This window comes from Sinocyclocheilus grahami, unplaced genomic scaffold, assembly GCF_001515645.1.
Source record: "Sinocyclocheilus grahami isolate Dianchi unplaced genomic scaffold, SAMN03320097.WGS_v1.1 scaffold161.1, whole genome shotgun sequence".
NCBI classification, from domain to species: domain Eukaryota; kingdom Metazoa; phylum Chordata; class Actinopteri; order Cypriniformes; family Cyprinidae; genus Sinocyclocheilus; species Sinocyclocheilus grahami.
The window spans coordinates 1,455,692-1,475,339 of record NW_015505340.1 but is presented as its reverse complement, the minus strand read 5'-3'; the positions used below and the strand labels follow the sequence as shown (position 1 = coordinate 1,475,339).

General features: G+C 38.4%; 1 protein-coding gene across 2 annotated transcripts in view; it reads left to right on the top strand.

The window, feature by feature from the left end:
• LOC107592942 (sterile alpha motif domain-containing protein 12-like) overlaps window positions 1-19,648 on the top strand; it is a 90,591-nt gene that overhangs the window by 30,976 nt on the left and 39,967 nt on the right. For both annotated transcript variants that reach the window (XM_016282530.1, XM_016282529.1), the window contains exon 4: window positions 6,895-7,035. In XM_016282530.1, the coding sequence (XP_016138016.1) occupies window positions 6,895-7,035 (141 nt within the window). The remainder of the gene's footprint in view (window positions 1-6,894; window positions 7,036-19,648) is intronic.

Genomic DNA, 19,648 nt, shown 5'->3' with positions numbered 1-19,648 from the left:
TTTTCAGGATTCTTTGATAAATAAAAAGTTAAAAAGAACAGTATTTATTCAAAATAACACAACTATTTAAAAAAAAAAAAAGTTTGGGGTCAGTAAATTTATTTTTCTCATCTTCTTTTTTTTCTTTTTTTTTTTAAAGAAACTTTTAGAATACTTTTATTCAGCAAGGATGTGTTAAATGGATAAAAAAGTGATATTGTTAGAAAATATATATATTTTTTTACTTTTTTTTTGTTTATGGAACACAGGTTCCAAAAAAAAAAAAATTAAGCAGCACAACAGTTTCAACACTGATAATAAATCAGCATAAGAATGATTTATAAAAGGATCATGTGACACTGAGGACTGGAGTAATGATGCTGAAAATTCAGTGCTGCGTCACATTAATAAATTATATTTTAAAGTATAAAAAGATAGGAAACCAATATTAGAAATTGCAATAATATTTAACAATATTACAATTTTTTTCTGTATTTTTGTTCAAATAAATGCAACATGAGCATAAGAGACTCCATTTAAAAAAACATTACAAATCAAAAATATATACCTCTGTGTGTGTGTGTGTGTATATACACACACACACATATATATATATATATGCTCAGGACCTCAGATTGGGCCGAAGGTTTACCTTCCAACAATACAATGACCCTAATCACTCTGCTAAAATAACGAAGGAGTGGCTTCACAACAATTCTGTGACTGTTCTTGAATGGCCCAGCCAGAGCCCTGACTTAAACCCCATTGAGCATCTCTGGAGAGACCTAAAAATTGCTGTCCACCAACGTTTACCATCCAACCTGACAGAACTGGAGAGGATCTGCCAGGAGGAATGGCAGAGGATCCCCAAATCCAGGTGTGAAAAACTTGTTGCATCTTTCCCAAAAAGCCTCATGGCTGTATTAGATCAAAAGGGTGCTTCTACTAAATACTGAGCAAAGGGTCTGAATACTTAGGACCATCTGATATTTCAGTTTTTCTTTTTTAATAAATCTGCAAAAATGTCAACGATTCTGTGTTTTTCTGTCAATATGGGGTGCTGTGTGTACATTAATGAGGAAAAAAATTTAACTTAAATGATTTTAGCAAATGGGTGCAATATAACAAAGAGTGAAAAATTTAAGGAGGTCTGAATACTTTCCGTACCCACTGTATATATATAATAGGCCTGTGTGTGTGTATCCCTTATTCTGTCCCTTATTTTTCTATGAAAAACCACGATTGTCCCTTATTTTCCTTTTCTGAAGTTGGCAACCCTATTTCTCACCCTTTCTCTCCTTATGTTCTATTCATCCCTGTAACTCTTACTATCTGCCCACTTTTGATTAAATGCCAAATGCCATTGTCCTCTTATCTAGTGATCAATATGGGCTCAGCAACAGCACAGTTCAAATAATGATAACAGTGCAATCTCCTTCAAGTGATTTGGACTTAAGTTGTCCTAGGGATGTCCTAGGAACTTTAGGAACACTGAAGATAAGCTGTTGCAGGACTAGACCTCAAATTCCCTCTTCTACTCTTGTACTTTAGGCTTATATTTCTATATATAACTGTATGGGGGATGAATGGAAATGTCATGTGTCTGAAAGAGATGAATATGAAACTTACATGAAACCTGTAATTGTATGTGAACTTCACTGAAAATGTTATACTTATCGGGACCAAACCACTTGTTTTACTTAAGACATGTTAGCAATTTTAATGAGAACAATCTAAAAGTGTCTTTTTATTAAGATTTTATTAGATAAAAAAAAACATGTTGGAAAATGCTGAAATAATAATTATTATTGTAAATAAAAAATAGTAACCTTCTTTTTTTTTATTTCACCACTTGATATATGTAATAAAATATAGAAAATAATATAACATGCAAAAAATTAATTTCTGCCATTCTTACAGTAAATGTAGCGGAATGTTCTGTTCAGCATCAGATTTAAACACCTCTGATTGGCCATTGTGTTCTCTTGCTCAACAGATAGGTCTGTGATTGGCTACAATGATCATGGCTTCACGCTCTTCACCGAGCGCTTACACAGATACACACGGGAGCGTTTGAAAGCCACGACTTTCAGTGGATCCCTAATATATCTGGTCTAGACGGATCCGCTGATAGAAGCGGCGTTCAAATGCTTGTGTGTGTATCTGTGTAAGCTCTCTTTGAAGAGCGTGAAGCGATGATCATTGTAGCCAATCAGACATATCTGTTGTGCACGAGAACACAATGGCCAATCAGAGGTGTTTAAGAATCAGCTCAACAGCGCTCAAAATGCTAGAGGGAAATGCTGGCATCGTCACATGTTTAAAATTTCAGTACTACCAACATCAGCACTTTTGACAATACTGCTCACTGGCATTTTTCATCTAGAATGTTGTCCTTAATCATAAAGTAGACAATTTTGCAGCATAATCTTGCCTGTTGGATGGTACTCTGAATGGATGTACGTAGGGACATACTTGGCAGCCATGCACTCAGGCTCTGCGATAATTTGAGGGTCTAGCGAGCCTGCCATGTTGTGTGTCTATATATGTGTATGTGTGACAGAAAGAATGAGAGTATGAAAGGTCCTCTTGGGACTCATGAATGCAGCTGCAGTTAAACTGTGAAATATGCTACAGTATCACCTGAGGAGTTTCCTTCACCAGTCCAAGCAGCCTCAGTGTTTCTCAAGTACAGTCCTGCTTGTTCACCATGAGAGTTTTGTCAGAGAAATTGAGGTTAATTTCCATCTTTATTTATAGGCCCCAGAGCCACCCCAGCCCACTTCTCTCTCTTTCTGTCTGTTATCCCTCCTGGTTGTTGGAGCAGTAATTAGCCAGGCTTTTGGTTCACATGTAAAAGGGACAGGTCCCTAGAGTGACAAAGGAGGGAGAGAGAGCTTTAAGCTAGTCCATTCATCAGGACTGAAGATGAGTGTGCCAGTCCAGCAACCACAGGGAGAAAGAGAGTGAATTTATCTGCCCTGATGTCTCGCATATGTGGAATGCACTACTTCTTTTGAATAACTGCTGACAGCTTCATGCTAACCTGCTTAACTTTGACCTTTTGGTTTGTATGTGTGTGTATCTTTTAGGCACTGATTTGAGCCCACGGCCTTTGTTTAACGGTTATTGTAGAAGCTAACAGTTACAACGGTATTCAGAGCAAGCCGAGCGTGATTTCCGACTGATCGGTATGCTGAAATCCAAGATGCTGTTAAATTTTTTTTAAGCCATTTCTTTGTCAGTTGCACAAAGATTAGTAATCACAGGAACGTGAGCAAAGAAAACTGCAGTAGCTCAGCTGCTACTAGAAGGAGTGGGAAGAGACTTTAATGATCATTATGACATGAAAAGGCCATTTTCACCACTCAAAGGCAAACAAACACATGATGCACTGTGCATTTTTATAGCATATAACATACTGTAACGTAGTTTGTAGGTCGGGAAGAAGGAGGCGGGAACCGGCGAACATTTAAACAAACTTTAATTCATACCCCCATCGCCCCTCGCAGGCCAGGGGGTACACCCGAGACTGCGCTCTACTCCCCCCACACCCAGGCAGTATTATGACTTATTCAGATTTTTTTTTTATGTGCCTGTTCCTCTTTGTCCTTTTATAGTAATATTCAGATTTTGCTAATTGTTTTGTTTGGCTAGCTTTCAGTTGGATTTTTGGGAAAAGTCTCAACAAACTAAAATATTAGAAGATATTTCTATTTTGAATCATCTTTAAGTGAAGCACTATGTATAATACAGTAAAGGCTGATTTATACTTCTGCGTCGGACCTACGCCGTAGCTTATGCATAGACACACACCCATACGCCGTAGCCTGACGTGCACCTCTCAAAAAAATCTAACAGCGCGTCAATTCTACGTAGACCGCAATCGCTGTGATTGGTCTGCAAGAACCCCTCCCTCCTTATGTACTTGAGTTTTGTGTGTGTTTATGTGCACTTTAATATATTTTAATGTTACACCTTCTTATATTAAATAAAACAAAGCAAAGAACAAGTGTCTCATCATTTATTATACTGCATAGCATTATACATCAGTAGTTGTCCGCAACAAACAATGTTGATCTGCCGTGGTACAAGTCCTTGTGCAGATTGAAAGAATGCCATCATCTCCTGTTCCGTTGTTGTCTCCTTTTTGTAGTTTTAAATAATGATTTAATGATTTGATATTTATTTGCCGCCGTCACGGCTATAATGCTTCTCCGACGAGCCGCTTCTTCTTCGGCTTGTGCCGTGGAACTGCGGGTTACACCAGCAACATGCCCGTGGACACTGCAGACTAGCGGTTTGCATGTGTACTGCACATTGACGCCAACAACAACGCAGAAGTATAAATGAAAACTGACGCATAGCCTACGGCGTAAAGGCTACGGTGTAGGTCCGACGCAGAAGTATAAATCAGCCTTTAGTGTCATTTGCACAAAAGATGGCCAAAATATCTTGTGTATATAACAGACAATAATTTATGCTTTTTTTTGTTTTCTACCAGACTACATTCTTTTGCATCCTTATCTTGCTGAGACAGCTGTTAGCCAGTGACCCGTTCTTCCTGCTAAGTATCATCTAAGGAACCTCTCAAATGTTTTTGTTGGACAGTTATTTGTTTAGAATGGCACCTTTCCCATTTCTTCTCATGCACTCACATTTTTAACTTTTTTCCCATCTGTATACATATTCTCCTCTTATTTTCTTTCTTTCCTGTTTTCACACTCTCTTTTCTTCTGTTCTTTTAGCAGGCTTTGACTCATCTTCTCAGTGAAACACTTATGGCAGTGATTCAGAGAGAAGGCACGCTGAGTTTCTGTTCCTCATTGAGGCGTTTCAGCCAAATGCTGCCAAAAGAAGGGGTAGTTTGGCACTCTACCAACATACTAAAATACCTTACCCCGATCACCTCAACCTACACGCCTCACACATACTCCAATTTTCTGCTTCTAATGTTCCATGACTAAAGAGGTCCCATCTGTGCTCATAGCGCCTCAATATTCTATTTAGAAATATAGATGGCATCAAAATGTGATGCAGTTTGTGTTGATCAGACATGAAAAAAATTTTTTTTTTACTGTTCTTATATTACTTTGTAGTAGGTTGCCCTATAAGATTATTTTTTCTCTTAAGAAAATGTCATGTACATTTGTTTTTAACTTTAAAAGAATCTTGTTCTTCATCAGTATCTGACTTTTCCCCCAAGAAATAGTATATGAACATCAGAACACTTCAATTTAACAGAGAAACAATACTACATAAGATAATAAAATGTTCAGAGAATGTATTTAGTGCAGGACTCAGCAATATGGAGGGCCCGATGGCCCAGGGCCAGTTTAAATTTGGAGTTAGTTACTGTGTTGAGACTAAATCCCATGTTTTATGATCGTGTATATTTGTTTTATGCCTTGCAGATTTAATCATTTGACTTTTTGTAATGTGTTGAATATTGCTGTTGCTAATTATACTGATTTAAATGTCACCAATGTAACATAATTATTATTATTATAATATAAAGAGGCGGTTTTGCGGAGTGCTTTGTGATCTACTTCAGTTAGAATGCTTAGAATATTTAAAAACAAATCACCATATGCTATTATTTTCCAGCAAGTGAGTTTTTTTTTTTTTTTTTTAATTTATAACTGTGATAGTCATTTATTTATATATGCAGTATATTGGTAAAAAATTCATAAATACTAAAATAATTCTTAGAAAACAATACATTGAATTTAAATTCATTTTAAAATGTATGTACCGGTATTATACAAATAAAATATAAATATAACTATTTGTAAAAAAAAAAAAAAAATTTTATCATTTTGTGATGGGGCCAGAAATTGTTGGTATGGAAAGTAGAAATCTGAACCATTGGACCAGTGGGAGAAAAAAAAAAGCTGGTTGTGCCCTGAAGTGTTTATTTATTTTTTCTTCACATTTTTAATTTTTGCATATTTTAAGCATAAAGCTCACTACATGTATTATTTTATTATATAAAAAGCAGATGTTTTTTTTAAATTTCAGTTATTGTAATTTTACTGACTTCTTACAGGCTGCCCTTTCGTTTACTGATCAATAGTGGTACTTATTTTTTTCTCATGTTTTCCCCTTTGTCCTTTTAGTTTCAAGTTTTTGCATTACCACATGAAATGCTCTCCAGTGGGTAAGAATCAGCTAAATTTGTTTGTTTGGCTAGCTTTCAGTGGATTTTTTTCAGTTCTGCATAACTTTCCCCTTCACTGGAGACATGCTTCGATTTAAACACATGACCATTAAGAGAAAAAGAGGGAGCGAGTAGCACGGGCAGAGCATCCACACTCATAATGCAGCATAATCACTGGAAATTGTACTGTGCTCCATCTGAATACCGCCCTTTTCATAGATAATGATACCATGTTTGTGTCTCTTCCATGAAAAACAATCGAATTAACAATTTTCATCGTAGTGTAAAAGCATTAGTAGCCTTTCTGCTTCACTACCTAAAGGCATTGTGTGAGATGGTACAATGGCTTTAACTTTATTGTGCACAAATGGTAGCTGTTAACTGGGGCATTGACAGGCACTATTATGACTTTTATCAGCACAGATATGAGGAGAATATTTGTGAGGCGATGATTAAAAATGACAGTGAACTTCATCTGACCTTGATCATATTTCTATCTGGAGGAAAAATTTCCAGTCTATTTTGTTTCACTAATTACAATATATACACTTTAGCTTTTTGTAATGTAGATTATTACAATACTCGATCCGTTTTTCCACAAGGGCCTTATAATAGCCCCTTATAAATGACAAATACAGTTATAATTGGTATGCGCTATGTGGTTTTATTCATAAATGTGCAATTTGTAATATTTTTTTTCTTTGTAAAGCCTAGCCTGGTTTCATGTTCATGTGTTTGTGTTTGTATGTGTGCAGGTCGAGCTCTGATGAGGCTCACTGACAGGAAGTTGGAGCGTATGGGCATCATGCAGGAGAGTCAGAGACAGTACATACTACAGCAGGTCCTCCAGCTCCGCGTCAGAGAAGAGGTCCGTACTCTGCAGCTGCTCACGCAAGGTACATACACACAAACATGTACAGCTATGCTTGGGAAGCCCTCCATAGTCTTCTAATGTTTTTATTAGAAACATTAACATTATATTTCATCTATATAAATTAAGCTAATTAGGCTTTCTTCACTTTAACCCTGCCTGTTTTATGAAACTTTTATTTTTTACTATAACTGCCTACAATGTGTAGTTAAGCAGATGTAGTAATACTCTCTGTCCTGTCTTGATCTTGTTGAGGGTCCCCACACTCGTTGCAGAATTGCAATTCAAAGAAACTCGTATAAGAGTCATTTTAAACTAGAAAAGCAAAGTATGTCAAGACCGTTTTTAAACTTGAAAGTTGAAAATTATCGTTTAAAAAGAGACAGACAGATAGATGGATAGATAGATAGATGGATAAATAAATGTATAGGTATCTCTCTCTCTATCTATCTCCAGGAAAGCTCTTTTCATGCTGAGCTAATCAAAATGACCACAGCTGATTGTGTGCCATTGAGAAAGTGATTAGCTATACCTGGTTGAGTTCATAAGTAATTTTTAGGAGGGAGTGATTTTTTTTTTCTGACATGTTGGTGTTTTATCTTTCACTTGGATGTTAAAAGTTGCACTGAGTACAGCTGGATAAGTCTTTAGGTGCATCCCAAATTGTGTACTTATGCACCATTCTGTGACGTTTTTTATTATAAATCGTGTGAGTAGTGCGTTCACACTGAAAATTCCAAAAAGAAAAGGTGCACTTTAAACACCCAAAGTGTGGAATGTTGGACACTTCATGCATTCAACTGTCGCAGCTTTAATTATGTAGCGAAGGGGGAGGGGCTATCAGACTCTGTTTATAGTTTATAGTCTGATAGCCCCTCCCCCTTCGATATACATATATAGATATACAAACTAAATTAAACAATGACGTGCATGGGAACGGAGAGCACACAGATGCTGTCTAAATCAGCCAGAGTTTGCAACAGCCCAGTGAAGGACAGTATTTTTAGGGGACTAAAGAGGAGCTGCTGTGCCTGATAAAGTAAATCTAGGCTGAGCATTAGCATTAGCTTTGTTGTCAGAAGGAAAAGGAAAATTTGTAGTTTTGTTCCAGGTTCAATACAACTTAATCTCTGTTGAGCATCTGTTACATGTTGTCAATTACCCTGAAAATTATATCTTTTATGAAATACATTTTCTCTGCAATACAAGGCAAACATGCTAGTCTTTATAGTAAATGAAGCAAGAAAGAAGGTTTCCAATAGAATCCTAGATGACATTTCAGAGCTCCTCACGAGTGCACCTGGTAACTCATGTATGCCACTTGGATACACACAGTCTGACATTAGCTGCTATCTGCAGCGACTAACAGCTTTTATTGTGTTCTGGCAGTCGGGTATCATGCAGACAGACAATAATTAACCTTTAGGGCTCATTGGACCATGCAGGGAAAATAATTAGATTTTGGCTCCCGTGAATGCCAGAGGGATGGCTGGACCATGAAGGCCTTATATCAGTTACAGTGAACCGGACAGTAACAGCCAGTGTTTTCTACTTCACATAACTATCCACCGGTAGGAAATCACTGATTGGCTTTCATGTCATGCTATTTCATGCTATTGCGAGTGGGGATTGCCACAGCACACGTTCAACCAATGCAATATATTACTTTAATGGTAAAAAGTCTAAAGTCATATGTTTGTTATGTTTCACTTCACTCAATAACTGTAATCCTAATGCAGTAAAATATGAAAATAATTTTTTATTTAAATTAATCAGTATTAGGGCTGCACAATATATTGAAATAAAATCAATAGGATGATATGGCTTAGTGCGATTTGTCAAATTGTGTGGGCTTCATTTGAATTAAATAAATGTATGCTTTACTGGTTTCAGAGTGAAGCATAGCATTTAGATGTTTATTTCATGATTCAGTGTTTCAGCATCTGAGAATGTTCGGTTCATTTACTGTGAATCAAGCCTTTAAATATTATGATATACATAAATGTTAGTATTGTAAAATTAGTGTAAAATTGAATTATTTTTAATTTGAGCCCTTTCTTTAATTAATTATTTTAGTATTTATTTTTCATAATAATAATAATAATACTTATATTAAATAATAATAAAAATAAAGTTGTTTTTGTAAATAATAATAAGTTGGTTCTTGTAAAAAGTAAATCCAAGTATGAACACCAACATTTTTCAAGTTTTTCACAAATCATTCAGCCCTAAAAGAATTTCACTCTCTTAAAAAAAAAAAACATATATATAAATTTTTTCTTTGCAGATGCACTTCCCAACAAAATCTAGAATGATTTTCTTTCCAAATATTCATCTGGTGAAAATTCCTGTATTTTTTTAAATATCACATTAAACAAAAACTAAATATCGCAGTGTCAATTAGTGAAGCATAGCATTTAGATGTTTATTTCATGATTCAGTGTTTCAGCATCTGAGAATGTTCGGTTCATTTACTGTGAATCAAGCCTTTAAATATTATGATATACATAAATGTTAGTATTGTAAAATTAGTGTAAAATTGAATTATTTTTAATTTGAGCCCTTTCTTTAATTAATTATTTTAGTATTTATTTTTCATAATAATAATACTTATATTAAATAATAATAAAAATAAAGTTGTTTTTGTAAATAATAATAAGTTGGTTCTTGTAAAAAGTAAATCCAAGTATGAACACCAACATTTTTCAAGTTTTTCACAAATCATTCAGCCCTAAAAGAATTTCACTCTCTTAAAAAAAAAAAACATATATATAAATTTTTTTTCCTTCTTCTTTTTCTTTGCAGATGCACTTCCCAACAAAATCTAGAATGATTTTCTTTCCAAATATTCATCTGGTGAAAATTCCTGTATTTTTTTAAATATCACATTAAACAAAAACTAAATATCGCAGTGTCCATTTTTTTTTCCTTCCCAATATTGTGCAGCCCTAATCAGTTTATTGTTGATTAAATGGGATTAAGACATGTTGGAGACAGGGCTCAATCTTTGTCACAGCTCAATGTGTCAGGAACATGTACATGTGGCTCAGGCAGACGTAAGCTCTTCCACATTAATAGATTCAGTGAAGCCCACATTTATTTTAATGTAAGCATTAAGTAATTTAGGCGTTTCCATTAGCATTTGGCTGGATGTGTATGATATGGAAGGTATGTATTTTGTTGCCATTCACCCATAAGGGAACACAGTGACCTCATACATGTGGACATGACTAAACATGGTGTAAGCTTTTCTGTCTGTGGGACATCTACAGTATCTGCTGAACGTTTTCTCTTCTCAACGTTTTACCCTTGACCTGAGTGAGATCAGACTTATTTTGCCATCTGTGACAGTACCAGAACCCAAATCAAAATGAAATCATCAATAAAAAAGTAAATCCACCCATAGTTACCAAACAAGCACAACAGATGGCTCACAAAGCAGTTGTTTATGGGCTACAATTGTTTATGGGCCTTGAGAACTAATGAGAACTGCTGAGCTCTAATCATTCTGTCATAATTACTTCTCATTAGTGTTTACACACTGCTTTTAAATCTGTATCCATGGCTACATCAAATATTCCACTTCGGGGGAGACAAAAACCATCTACACTGTTATGATAAAAATAGATTTTCTCAATGTTCGCTAAGTTAATGAATCAGGCAGCCCAGAAAGGAAAGAGCGACTCAGCCAAGTTTAACAAGTATTATCTATTTTTGCTTTCTTCTAGCTTTTGTGATTCAAGTATCTTTGTGAAGTACCCAAAACATCGACCTCATTTTAATTCATGAAGAGGTCAGAATCATAGAGGTTATTGCACAGATTATGAATTATTGCATACACGTGTCTTGGCGGGGTCAAATCTCAGAGGTTGTTATACAGATTTTAAGTTGGACAGCGAGCTTAATGGCAGTCCAGCAAAGCTCATTTATCAAACCAAAAGAAAAGCACAAAAGTTATCGGTAACAAAACCTTTTTGTCCTTTCAGAGTGCTTTGAATGTCTTTTGGGAGTCTTTGAGGGATGAGGTATACGTTAATATTTATTAATGATAGCAGTTTGATGATGATACGCTGTGACGTTTTAATGTATTTTAAGAAAAAAAAATCTAATTGAGGTAAAAGTGTTTTATTGATCATTTGGTGGTTAAATTTGTCATTTAATTCTTTTAATTATTTTGCTTAGAAAATATTTAGCATCTGCTAGTACACTTTTTAAAGAGGTCCTATTATGCTCTTTTACAAAGTCTTGATTTTGTTTTGGGGGTGTACTAGAACATGCTCTCATGCTTGGTGGTTCGAAAAATGCATTATTTTTCACATAATTTACATTATTACAATACCTTTCTCCCCAGCCTGGCACAAATGGCTCGATTAGTTCCGGGTTTGATGAAGGCCCGCCTTCCGAAAAACAAAATGTGTTGTGATTGGTTAGCTGTCCCAATGCGTTGTGATTGGCGAACAGCTTAGACAGTGTTTCAGTACTGCCACGCCCCTTGCCAAAGCAGCAAGTTCTGTCTGCTCCGCTATAGTTAAGGATGGCGTCAATATTGCCGGATTCAGACCCCGAGAATATTGAACAAGAGGATCGCACAGAACCTTTGCACGCATGGATATTGCAAGATGTATTAGAGTGGTAACGTTATTGTTGTTGGGGTTTTTTTTGTGGCTAAATCACATTTTAGATACGATGTCAACAACCGCTTAAAAATAAGTTAATTTACTATGTACAGATAAGTGCAATGGTAATATGTATTATTTTTATTATTCTTTAATTCTAACATTATAACATGAATTGCAGTGAAACTGTTATACAGTTGAATTTATTTATACCATAGTCTCATAATTGAAGTGTAAATTCTGCAGATTACATCATTGTCCAGTCCTGTACTGTCAGCAATTTATAAAAAAAAAAAAAAAAAAAAAACTTTCTTCGACATGGAATAACTAATATTGTACCAAGTCAGTAAGAATCCTAAAGTGCTGTATTTTATTTATGGCAAAAGCAGTGACTGCCATAAATAAAGTGCACCACAAACAAAATATCAATCATATTTTGTGTGAGGTAGTCTATATCAGTAATATTTAATTAGAATATTTTGCTGAGTCTTGAAATGCACATTGTGGCAGTTGCAGTAGTATATTTACGAGGCAGTGGTGAAGAGATCTGTATTATGAAGCTTTTTGAGTGTGTGTGTGAGAGAGAGAGCTCTAGGGAGAGAAATGCGCTCAGTGGTCCCCTCTCTTGGGGTGTTGGTGGGAAAAGGTGCATATTGGTATCATTATTTTGCAGCGCTTCGAGGAATCATTCCTCTTCTCCAGAAGGTCAGATTAATTTCATTTTTTAATTTCCCTTCCCAGGCGATCCAAAAAGAGACACTTCCTGAGTACTGTTTGGGAAGATGTGATTAAGTCTTGTTGAAGAAAATTAGTAAAAGAAATATACTCTCCTATTATTCCTCCATAAGTTCCTGTCATTCAGTCACATGTTGTTTGATAGAGCTGAAAATCATATTTAATCAAATCTGAATCGTAATGTCTTAGATGAGTTTGCACATTAGCAGCTCATTTGTACTGACACGCAGAGGGTTTAGCATCATTAGAAAGTGGGATATGTACAATTATATGTGATGAACGCTTTGTTAGTCTTCTGAAGTCATCGAATAGATTAGTTTGAGAAAAGGATGAACATTTGTTATAAACGCTCTCAATAGGGATAGTTCACCCAAAAATGAAAATTGTGTCATAATTTACTCCCATTTGTCATTCTGAATTACTTTCTTGCTTCTGTGGAATATAAAAGAAGGTATTTTAAAGAATATTTCTACTTTTTTTCTCCACATAGTTAAAGTCAGTGGGTTCCAAAACTACAATGAATGCCGTTGACTTTTAATGTATGGATTAAATAAATAAATATCACACAATTTTATAAAAATATCTTGTTTTTGTTTTCTACACAATAAAGAAATGACATGAGGGTGAGTAAATGATGACACAACTTTCATTTTTGGGTGCACTGACCCTTTAAGTGATATTCTGCAAAGTTAAATTTAATTTGCAGTTCTACATATTCTGAGGTTAGAGATACTATACCAATGAATTACAGTGACACAGAGAAGTAAAAGATTACGATAATGTAAGAGTAAATAACAGTGTTTCTCATTTCTTTAAATTACAGCTTTCTTTAAAAATCAATTTGAGAGTGATTTTCTTTTTACCTTCAGAGACAGTCAATACAAACCATTTCTCTACTATCCATAGAAACAAAAGTTTTCACAAAGAAATGCAATGGAATAACTAATACTGTACCAAGTCAGTAAGAATCCTAAAGTGCTGTATTTTATTTATGGCAAAAGCAGTGACTGCCATAAATAAAGTGCACCACAAACAAAATATCAATCATATTTTGTGTGAGGTAGTCTATATCAGTAATATTTAATTAGAATATTTTGCTGAGTCTTGAAATGCACATTGTGGCAGTTGCAGTAGTATATTTACGAGGCAGTGGTGAAGAGATCTGTATTATGAAGCTTTTTGAGTGTGTGTGTGAGAGAGAGAGCTCTAGGGAGAGAAATGCGCTCAGTGGTCCCCTCTCTTGGGGTGTTGGTGGGAAAAGGTGCATATTGGTATCATTATTTTGCAGCGCTTCGAGGAATCATTCCTCTTCTCCAGAAGGTCAGATTAATTTCATTTTTTAATTTCCCTTCCCAGGCGATCCAAAAAGAGACACTTCCTGAGTACTGTTTGGGAAGATGTGATTAAGTCTTGTTGAAGAAAATTAGTAAAAGAAATATACTCTCCTATTATTCCTCCATAAGTTCCTGTCATTCAGTCACATGTTGTTTGATAGAGCTGAAAATCATATTTAATCAAATCTGAATCGTAATGTCTTAGATGAGTTTGCACATTAGCAGCTCATTTGTACTGACACGCAGAGGGTTTAGCATCATTAGAAAGTGGGATATGTACAATTATATGTGATGAACGCTTTGTTAGTCTTCTGAAGTCATCGAATAGATTAGTTTGATAAAAGGATGAACATTTGTTATAAATGCTCTCAATAGGGATAGTTCACCCAAAAATGAAAATTGTGTCATAATTTACTCCCATTTGTCATTCTGAATGACTTTCTTGCTTCTGTGGAATATAAAAGAAGGTATTTTAAAGAATATTTCTACTTTTTTTCTCCATATAGTTAAAGTCAGTGGGTTCCAAAACTACAATGAATGCCGTTGACTTTTAATGTATGGATTAAATAAATAAATATCACACAATTTTATAAAATATCTTGTTTTTGTTTTCTACACAATAAAGAAATGACATGAGGGTGAGTAAATGATGACACAACTTTCATTTTTGGGTGCACTGACCCTTTAAGTGATATTCTGCAAAGTTAAATTTAATTTGCAGTTCTACATATTCTGAGGTTAGAGATACTATACCAATGAATTACAGTGACACAGAGAAGTAAAAGATTACGATAATGTAAGAGTAAATAACAGTGTTTCTCATTTCTTTAAATTACAGCTTTCTTTAAAAATCAATTTGAGAGTGATTTTCTTTTTACCTTCAGAGACAGTCAATACAAACCATTTCTCTACTATCCATAGAAACAAAAGTTTTCACAAAGAAATGCATCGTGACAAATGTTTATCTATTGATGAGTGGAAGACATCCTACTCCAAAAGGGGATGTTTTGTTTGTTGAATAGGCAAGAAGAGTCACTTCAGGGTGTTATTTGATTCTATAAGCTGCCCAAAAAGACAGCAAGCAGATCTTTTGCTTGGATATTCATCACTAACGTCAATAGCAGTACAGGGTTTTGAAAGTTCAGAGTAATAATTTTTTTCCCTTCGATTGGTCATCACTGCTCATTAAAATGCGATTTCCTAGCAAAACCATCTTTATTGAAGCTGAACATCTTTTGATTTTTGTTATCTCATGATGATCTAATTTTTTTTTTTTTTTACTGTTTTCACCAACTTCCACCCACTGCTGACTAAAATACCCTTGACAAGAGAAATCGAGAAATCCCTACTTACATTTCCACTTTCGTGTTCTGTATTAGAGCTACAAGGCTAATCTTAGCTTGCCATTCTGCTTTTCTCTTCACCGCATCTTGTAGCGCCGCACATTGTGGGCTGTGAATGCCAAGGTCACAGAGGCCTGTTGTGTTTGTGTGTGTATATGTGCATGTTTGTGTTTCAAGGACAGAGGAATAAGAACCGCTGAAGCATGTGGTACATGCTATTAATGAAACAAAGGTTGAGACTCCTAGATATAAAAAATTTTTAAATGTGAAAATGTGCACACATACATTAAGATTAAGTATGCGGACAGCGCTATATATATATATATATATATATATATATATATATCCACACTTTCTACAAAGAAATCAACATATATATAAAAAAAGCTTCTTGAGCATGAAATCATATTAGCATGTTTGAATATTAGATTGATTTCTTAAGGACTATATGACTCTGAAGACTGGCTTCTGAAAATTCAGCTCAGTTTTTTACAATATTACTGTTCTCTTTCGAAGACGGATCACTTCTACATTGCATCAGGAATCTGACGTGACGGGGACTCCCTTCCTTCCTTATCCTACCTGAAATCTTATTGCTCAACGCCAGTGAAGTTGCACTTCATACTGACCAATGCCAGCCAAGACTGCGAAAAGGGGCAGAGCCTCGCCGCTATATAATGCGCCGTCTTGATGGCTTAAACTCTGAATCTTCCTCTTTCAAGCATCTTACTTCAAGACGGCTGTGGAGAAGATGCAAAAAGATGGATTTTCCTCTTGGCATTCCAGCATGTCAAGCTATTGCACGCTGTGGTCGGGACCCATTGAGGCTCCGGACACCCTCGAGTTCTGCATCCTGTGCCTGGGTCTCGCCCATGCGGAGGCAGCACTCACCGGGTCCGACTGTCCGACGGTTGGGAGACAGATCCTGAGGCATTTAAAGATCTGTGCGCGGTGACTGACTTCACCTTAAAAGCCACAAAAAAGATGGCCCAGGCAATCGGACGAAGCATGGGTTACATGGTGCTCCACCGGCATCTGTGACTGATGCTGACAGAGCTGAAGGACGCAGACAGGAAGGCTTTGCTCAACGCACTTTTGCCTCCCTCCGGCCTCTTTGGAGATGCCATGGAGGCCATCGCGGAGTGCTTCTCAGAAGCTCAGAAACACTCCAAAGCAATGAGTCACATTCTGTCATGCTGTGCTAGAGTGGCACAGCCTACAGCACTCAGTAGGTTAACGTCTGCTTCCCGCCGCCCAGCGAAGCAAGCTCCCGCTGCATCGGCGCTAGATCAGTAGCCTTCTGTTCATGCCAAAACCACGTGGAAGAGGGCGCCGAAGATGCGTCACGGCCCCAAGAAAGAAGGATGGCCGTCCCGGGGGCCCCCCTCCATCAGATCAGAGGTCTCGTTCCTGACGGGAGGATTCAGAGAAGGAGATCGCTGAGTGGCGGGCCCACCGTAAAGCATCCAAAATGTTCTCACTAGGTCCCCTTGGCGGTTGCAGGCGACCACGAGAATGTCTCTGTCTCTGTTGTGTCTGTTCAGAATATAATAAAGTCTGTGACACACTCACAAAAAGAGCTTTCCTCTCCTCCTCCAATTATAACGGAATCACACACTCTATGTTTGGTGGGGGAATCTTTAATAGACTCGGGCTCGCAGCCTCCTCGTGCAACTGGCGATGCTCTTGCCTCTGCGTTACGTGTCGAATCTCCGCTGCGGTGGTTTGCTCTCGACATCTCGCTCATACACAAACATTCAGCGGAAGGCTCGCACTCCCCATTAACCGCCGATGCACGACCCTCACTGCCACACAGCGCTTCTATTCATCCTGTGAGTATTCTGAACACGACCCCGTTGTTCAGCGGCATTGCTGAGAATACAGAGAACGAAGCGCTCTGCCCTCTGTGCCATTTTGCAAGTGCTTGGCAATCCATTCAGGGCATCTCAGACTGGATGCGAACGTAATAGAGCCCGCAGAGCGAGAGAGAGAGCGGTTTCAACAGCCGCTATTTCGTCGTTCTGAAGAAAGATGGAGATCTCCGTCTGATCTTGGACCTGAGGCCCATCAACCGTGCATTATGCAAGCGCGCTTTCAAAATGACAATGCTGAAGCAGATCCTCACGCAGATCCAGCCAGGAGATTGATTTATCTCGATGGATCTGAAAGACGTGTTTTTTCATATCCAGTTCGCCCCTCGACACAGGTGCTTTCTAAGATTTGCGTTCGAAGGACACAGCATATCAGGTCACAGTAATGCTGTTCGGGCTAGCATTGGCCCCACGTACGTTCACAAAATGCGTGGATACGGTGCTTTCCCCGCTGAGAGCGAGCGGAATGCGCATTTAGAATTATTTGGACGATTGGCTGGTTTTGGCCCATTCAGAAGATGTGCTCAACAGCCACAAACGTGCCCTATTACTTCATTTGGAGACCTTGGGTCTCTGCATGAACACACAGAAGAGCGCGTTATGCCCTAGCCGATCGATTACATATCTGGTGGTGCTGCTGGACTCGGTCTCGATGATCAAGAGTGCATATGAGATTTAATGTCCGCTCTGGATACTTTCAGCCTGGGACGCCCCGTGGCGCTGAAAGAATATCAGAGGCTTTTGGGATGGATGGTGGCAGCCGCGACGGTTCGCCATCTGCTCTCCATTCATGCAGCGCACGTTCCAGGTTGCCTGAACAGCGGCGCGGATATGTTATCGAGGAACGGATTCCTCACGGAGAATGGAGGCTGAACCCCGGCTCAGTGAGACTGATTTGGGAGCGGTTCGGGAAGGCAGAAGTGGATCTGTTTGCGACAGAAGAGAACACATTGCCCGCTGTTCTCTCTGTCGCGCTCTCCCCTGGGCGGGGACACACTCACAATGGCCTTGCCGAAAGCTTGGTTGTATGCATTCCCCCGCTAAAGATTTTGCCATAAGTGCTGCACAAAATCAAAGAGGAGAGGGCGCCGGTGATTCTAATCGCTCGGTACTGGCCAAACAGACTATGGTTTCCCGACCTGCTGGAGATACTGATGGTCTCCCCATGGCAGATTCCGTTGAGATGGGCCCTCCTGTCTCAAGCGGGCGGCTTGATATGGCACCCCTACCCTGAATGGTGGAAACTTCATGTGTGGATGGTGTGTGGGAACCAGTAAACCTGCACTCATTATCTTGCCGCGTAATGGACACTATTACGGAGGCGCAAGCTACTTCTATGAGACGCTTGTATGCCCTTAAATGGGCAGTCTTTTTTAAATGGTGTGAATCGAATTGCTGCGACCCAGAGAACTGTCCCGTGTCTGACATTCTGGGCTTTCTGCAACAGCGGATGGACGGCGGCAGTATGCCTTCCACTCTTAAGGTTTATGTTGCAACTATCTCAGCCTCTCACGCTACTATCAATGTGCGATCAATTGGTAAACATGATTTGGTGGGAGGGCTGAGACCCTCTCGCCCTCCCACTGTCCTGGGATCTGGCTCTGGTGCTGGGGGCGCTGGCTCTGCCGCCCTTGGAGCCGCTTCAGTCTATCGGCCTGAAGGAGCTCTCGCTTAAAACCGCTCTGCTGCTCGCCCTTGCTTCGGTCAAGCTCGTGGGGGGACTTACAAGCACTACCTGTGAATGCTGCTTGCATGCAGTTTGGGCCAGGTGATTGTAATGTCACACTCAAACCAAGATTAGGCTATGTGCACAAGTTGCTCTCGATGCCGTTCAGAGTGCAAGTAGTGACGCTTTCTACTTTCACTCCAGAGCCTCCTCGGACGCCACCCCTCATCATGTACTATGTCCGGTGCGAGCTTTGCATGTTTATGTTGACTGCATGGCTCAGTTTCGGCAATCTGAGCAGCTATTTGTGTGCTTTGGAGGTGGAACTAAAGGGAAGCCTCTTTCTAAGCAGCGGCTATCGCATTGGGTAGTCGATGCGATTGCTTTGGCTTATTCTAGCCAGAGCATAGAATGTCCTACTGGCGTTAGAGCTCATTTGACGAGAGCGGTCGCCTCCTTGTGGGCTTGGACTAAGGGCGTTTCTGTGTCTGCATTATTATACTTTGCATTTACATGCTTCTATATATGCATACTGCTGTGCTCTATAACGTCAGTCTGAGCAGTTATTTGTGTGCTTTGGAGGCAGAACTAAAGGGCAGCCTCTTTCTAAGCAGCAGCTATCGCATTGGGTAGTCGATGCGATTGCTTTGGCTTATTCCAGCCAGAGTATAGAATGTCCTACTGGCGTTAGAGCTCATTTGACGAGAGCGGCCGTCTCCTTTTGGGCTTGGACTAAGGGCGTTTCTGTGTCTACATTTATTATACTTTGCATTTACATGCTTATATATATGCATACTGCTGTGCTCTATAACGTCCTGTCTTTAGTAAGATGGCATAAGAGTTTGGATTCTGAGTGATTTGATTGGTTTCTATAGGTGGGAATATACATCCAATGGCCTGGGGGCCTGTCAGGGAGTCGTCTGTGATTGGTTGAAAAGTGTTTGGTGTGTAGCTCCGCTGAGGTTGAGCTCTCTTCGCTGTTCTCATGGCATTGTTCTATACAGTCCCCGTCATGTCAGATTCCTGATGCAATGTTGAAGTAAACCGTCTTCGAAAGGGAACGTCTCTGGTTA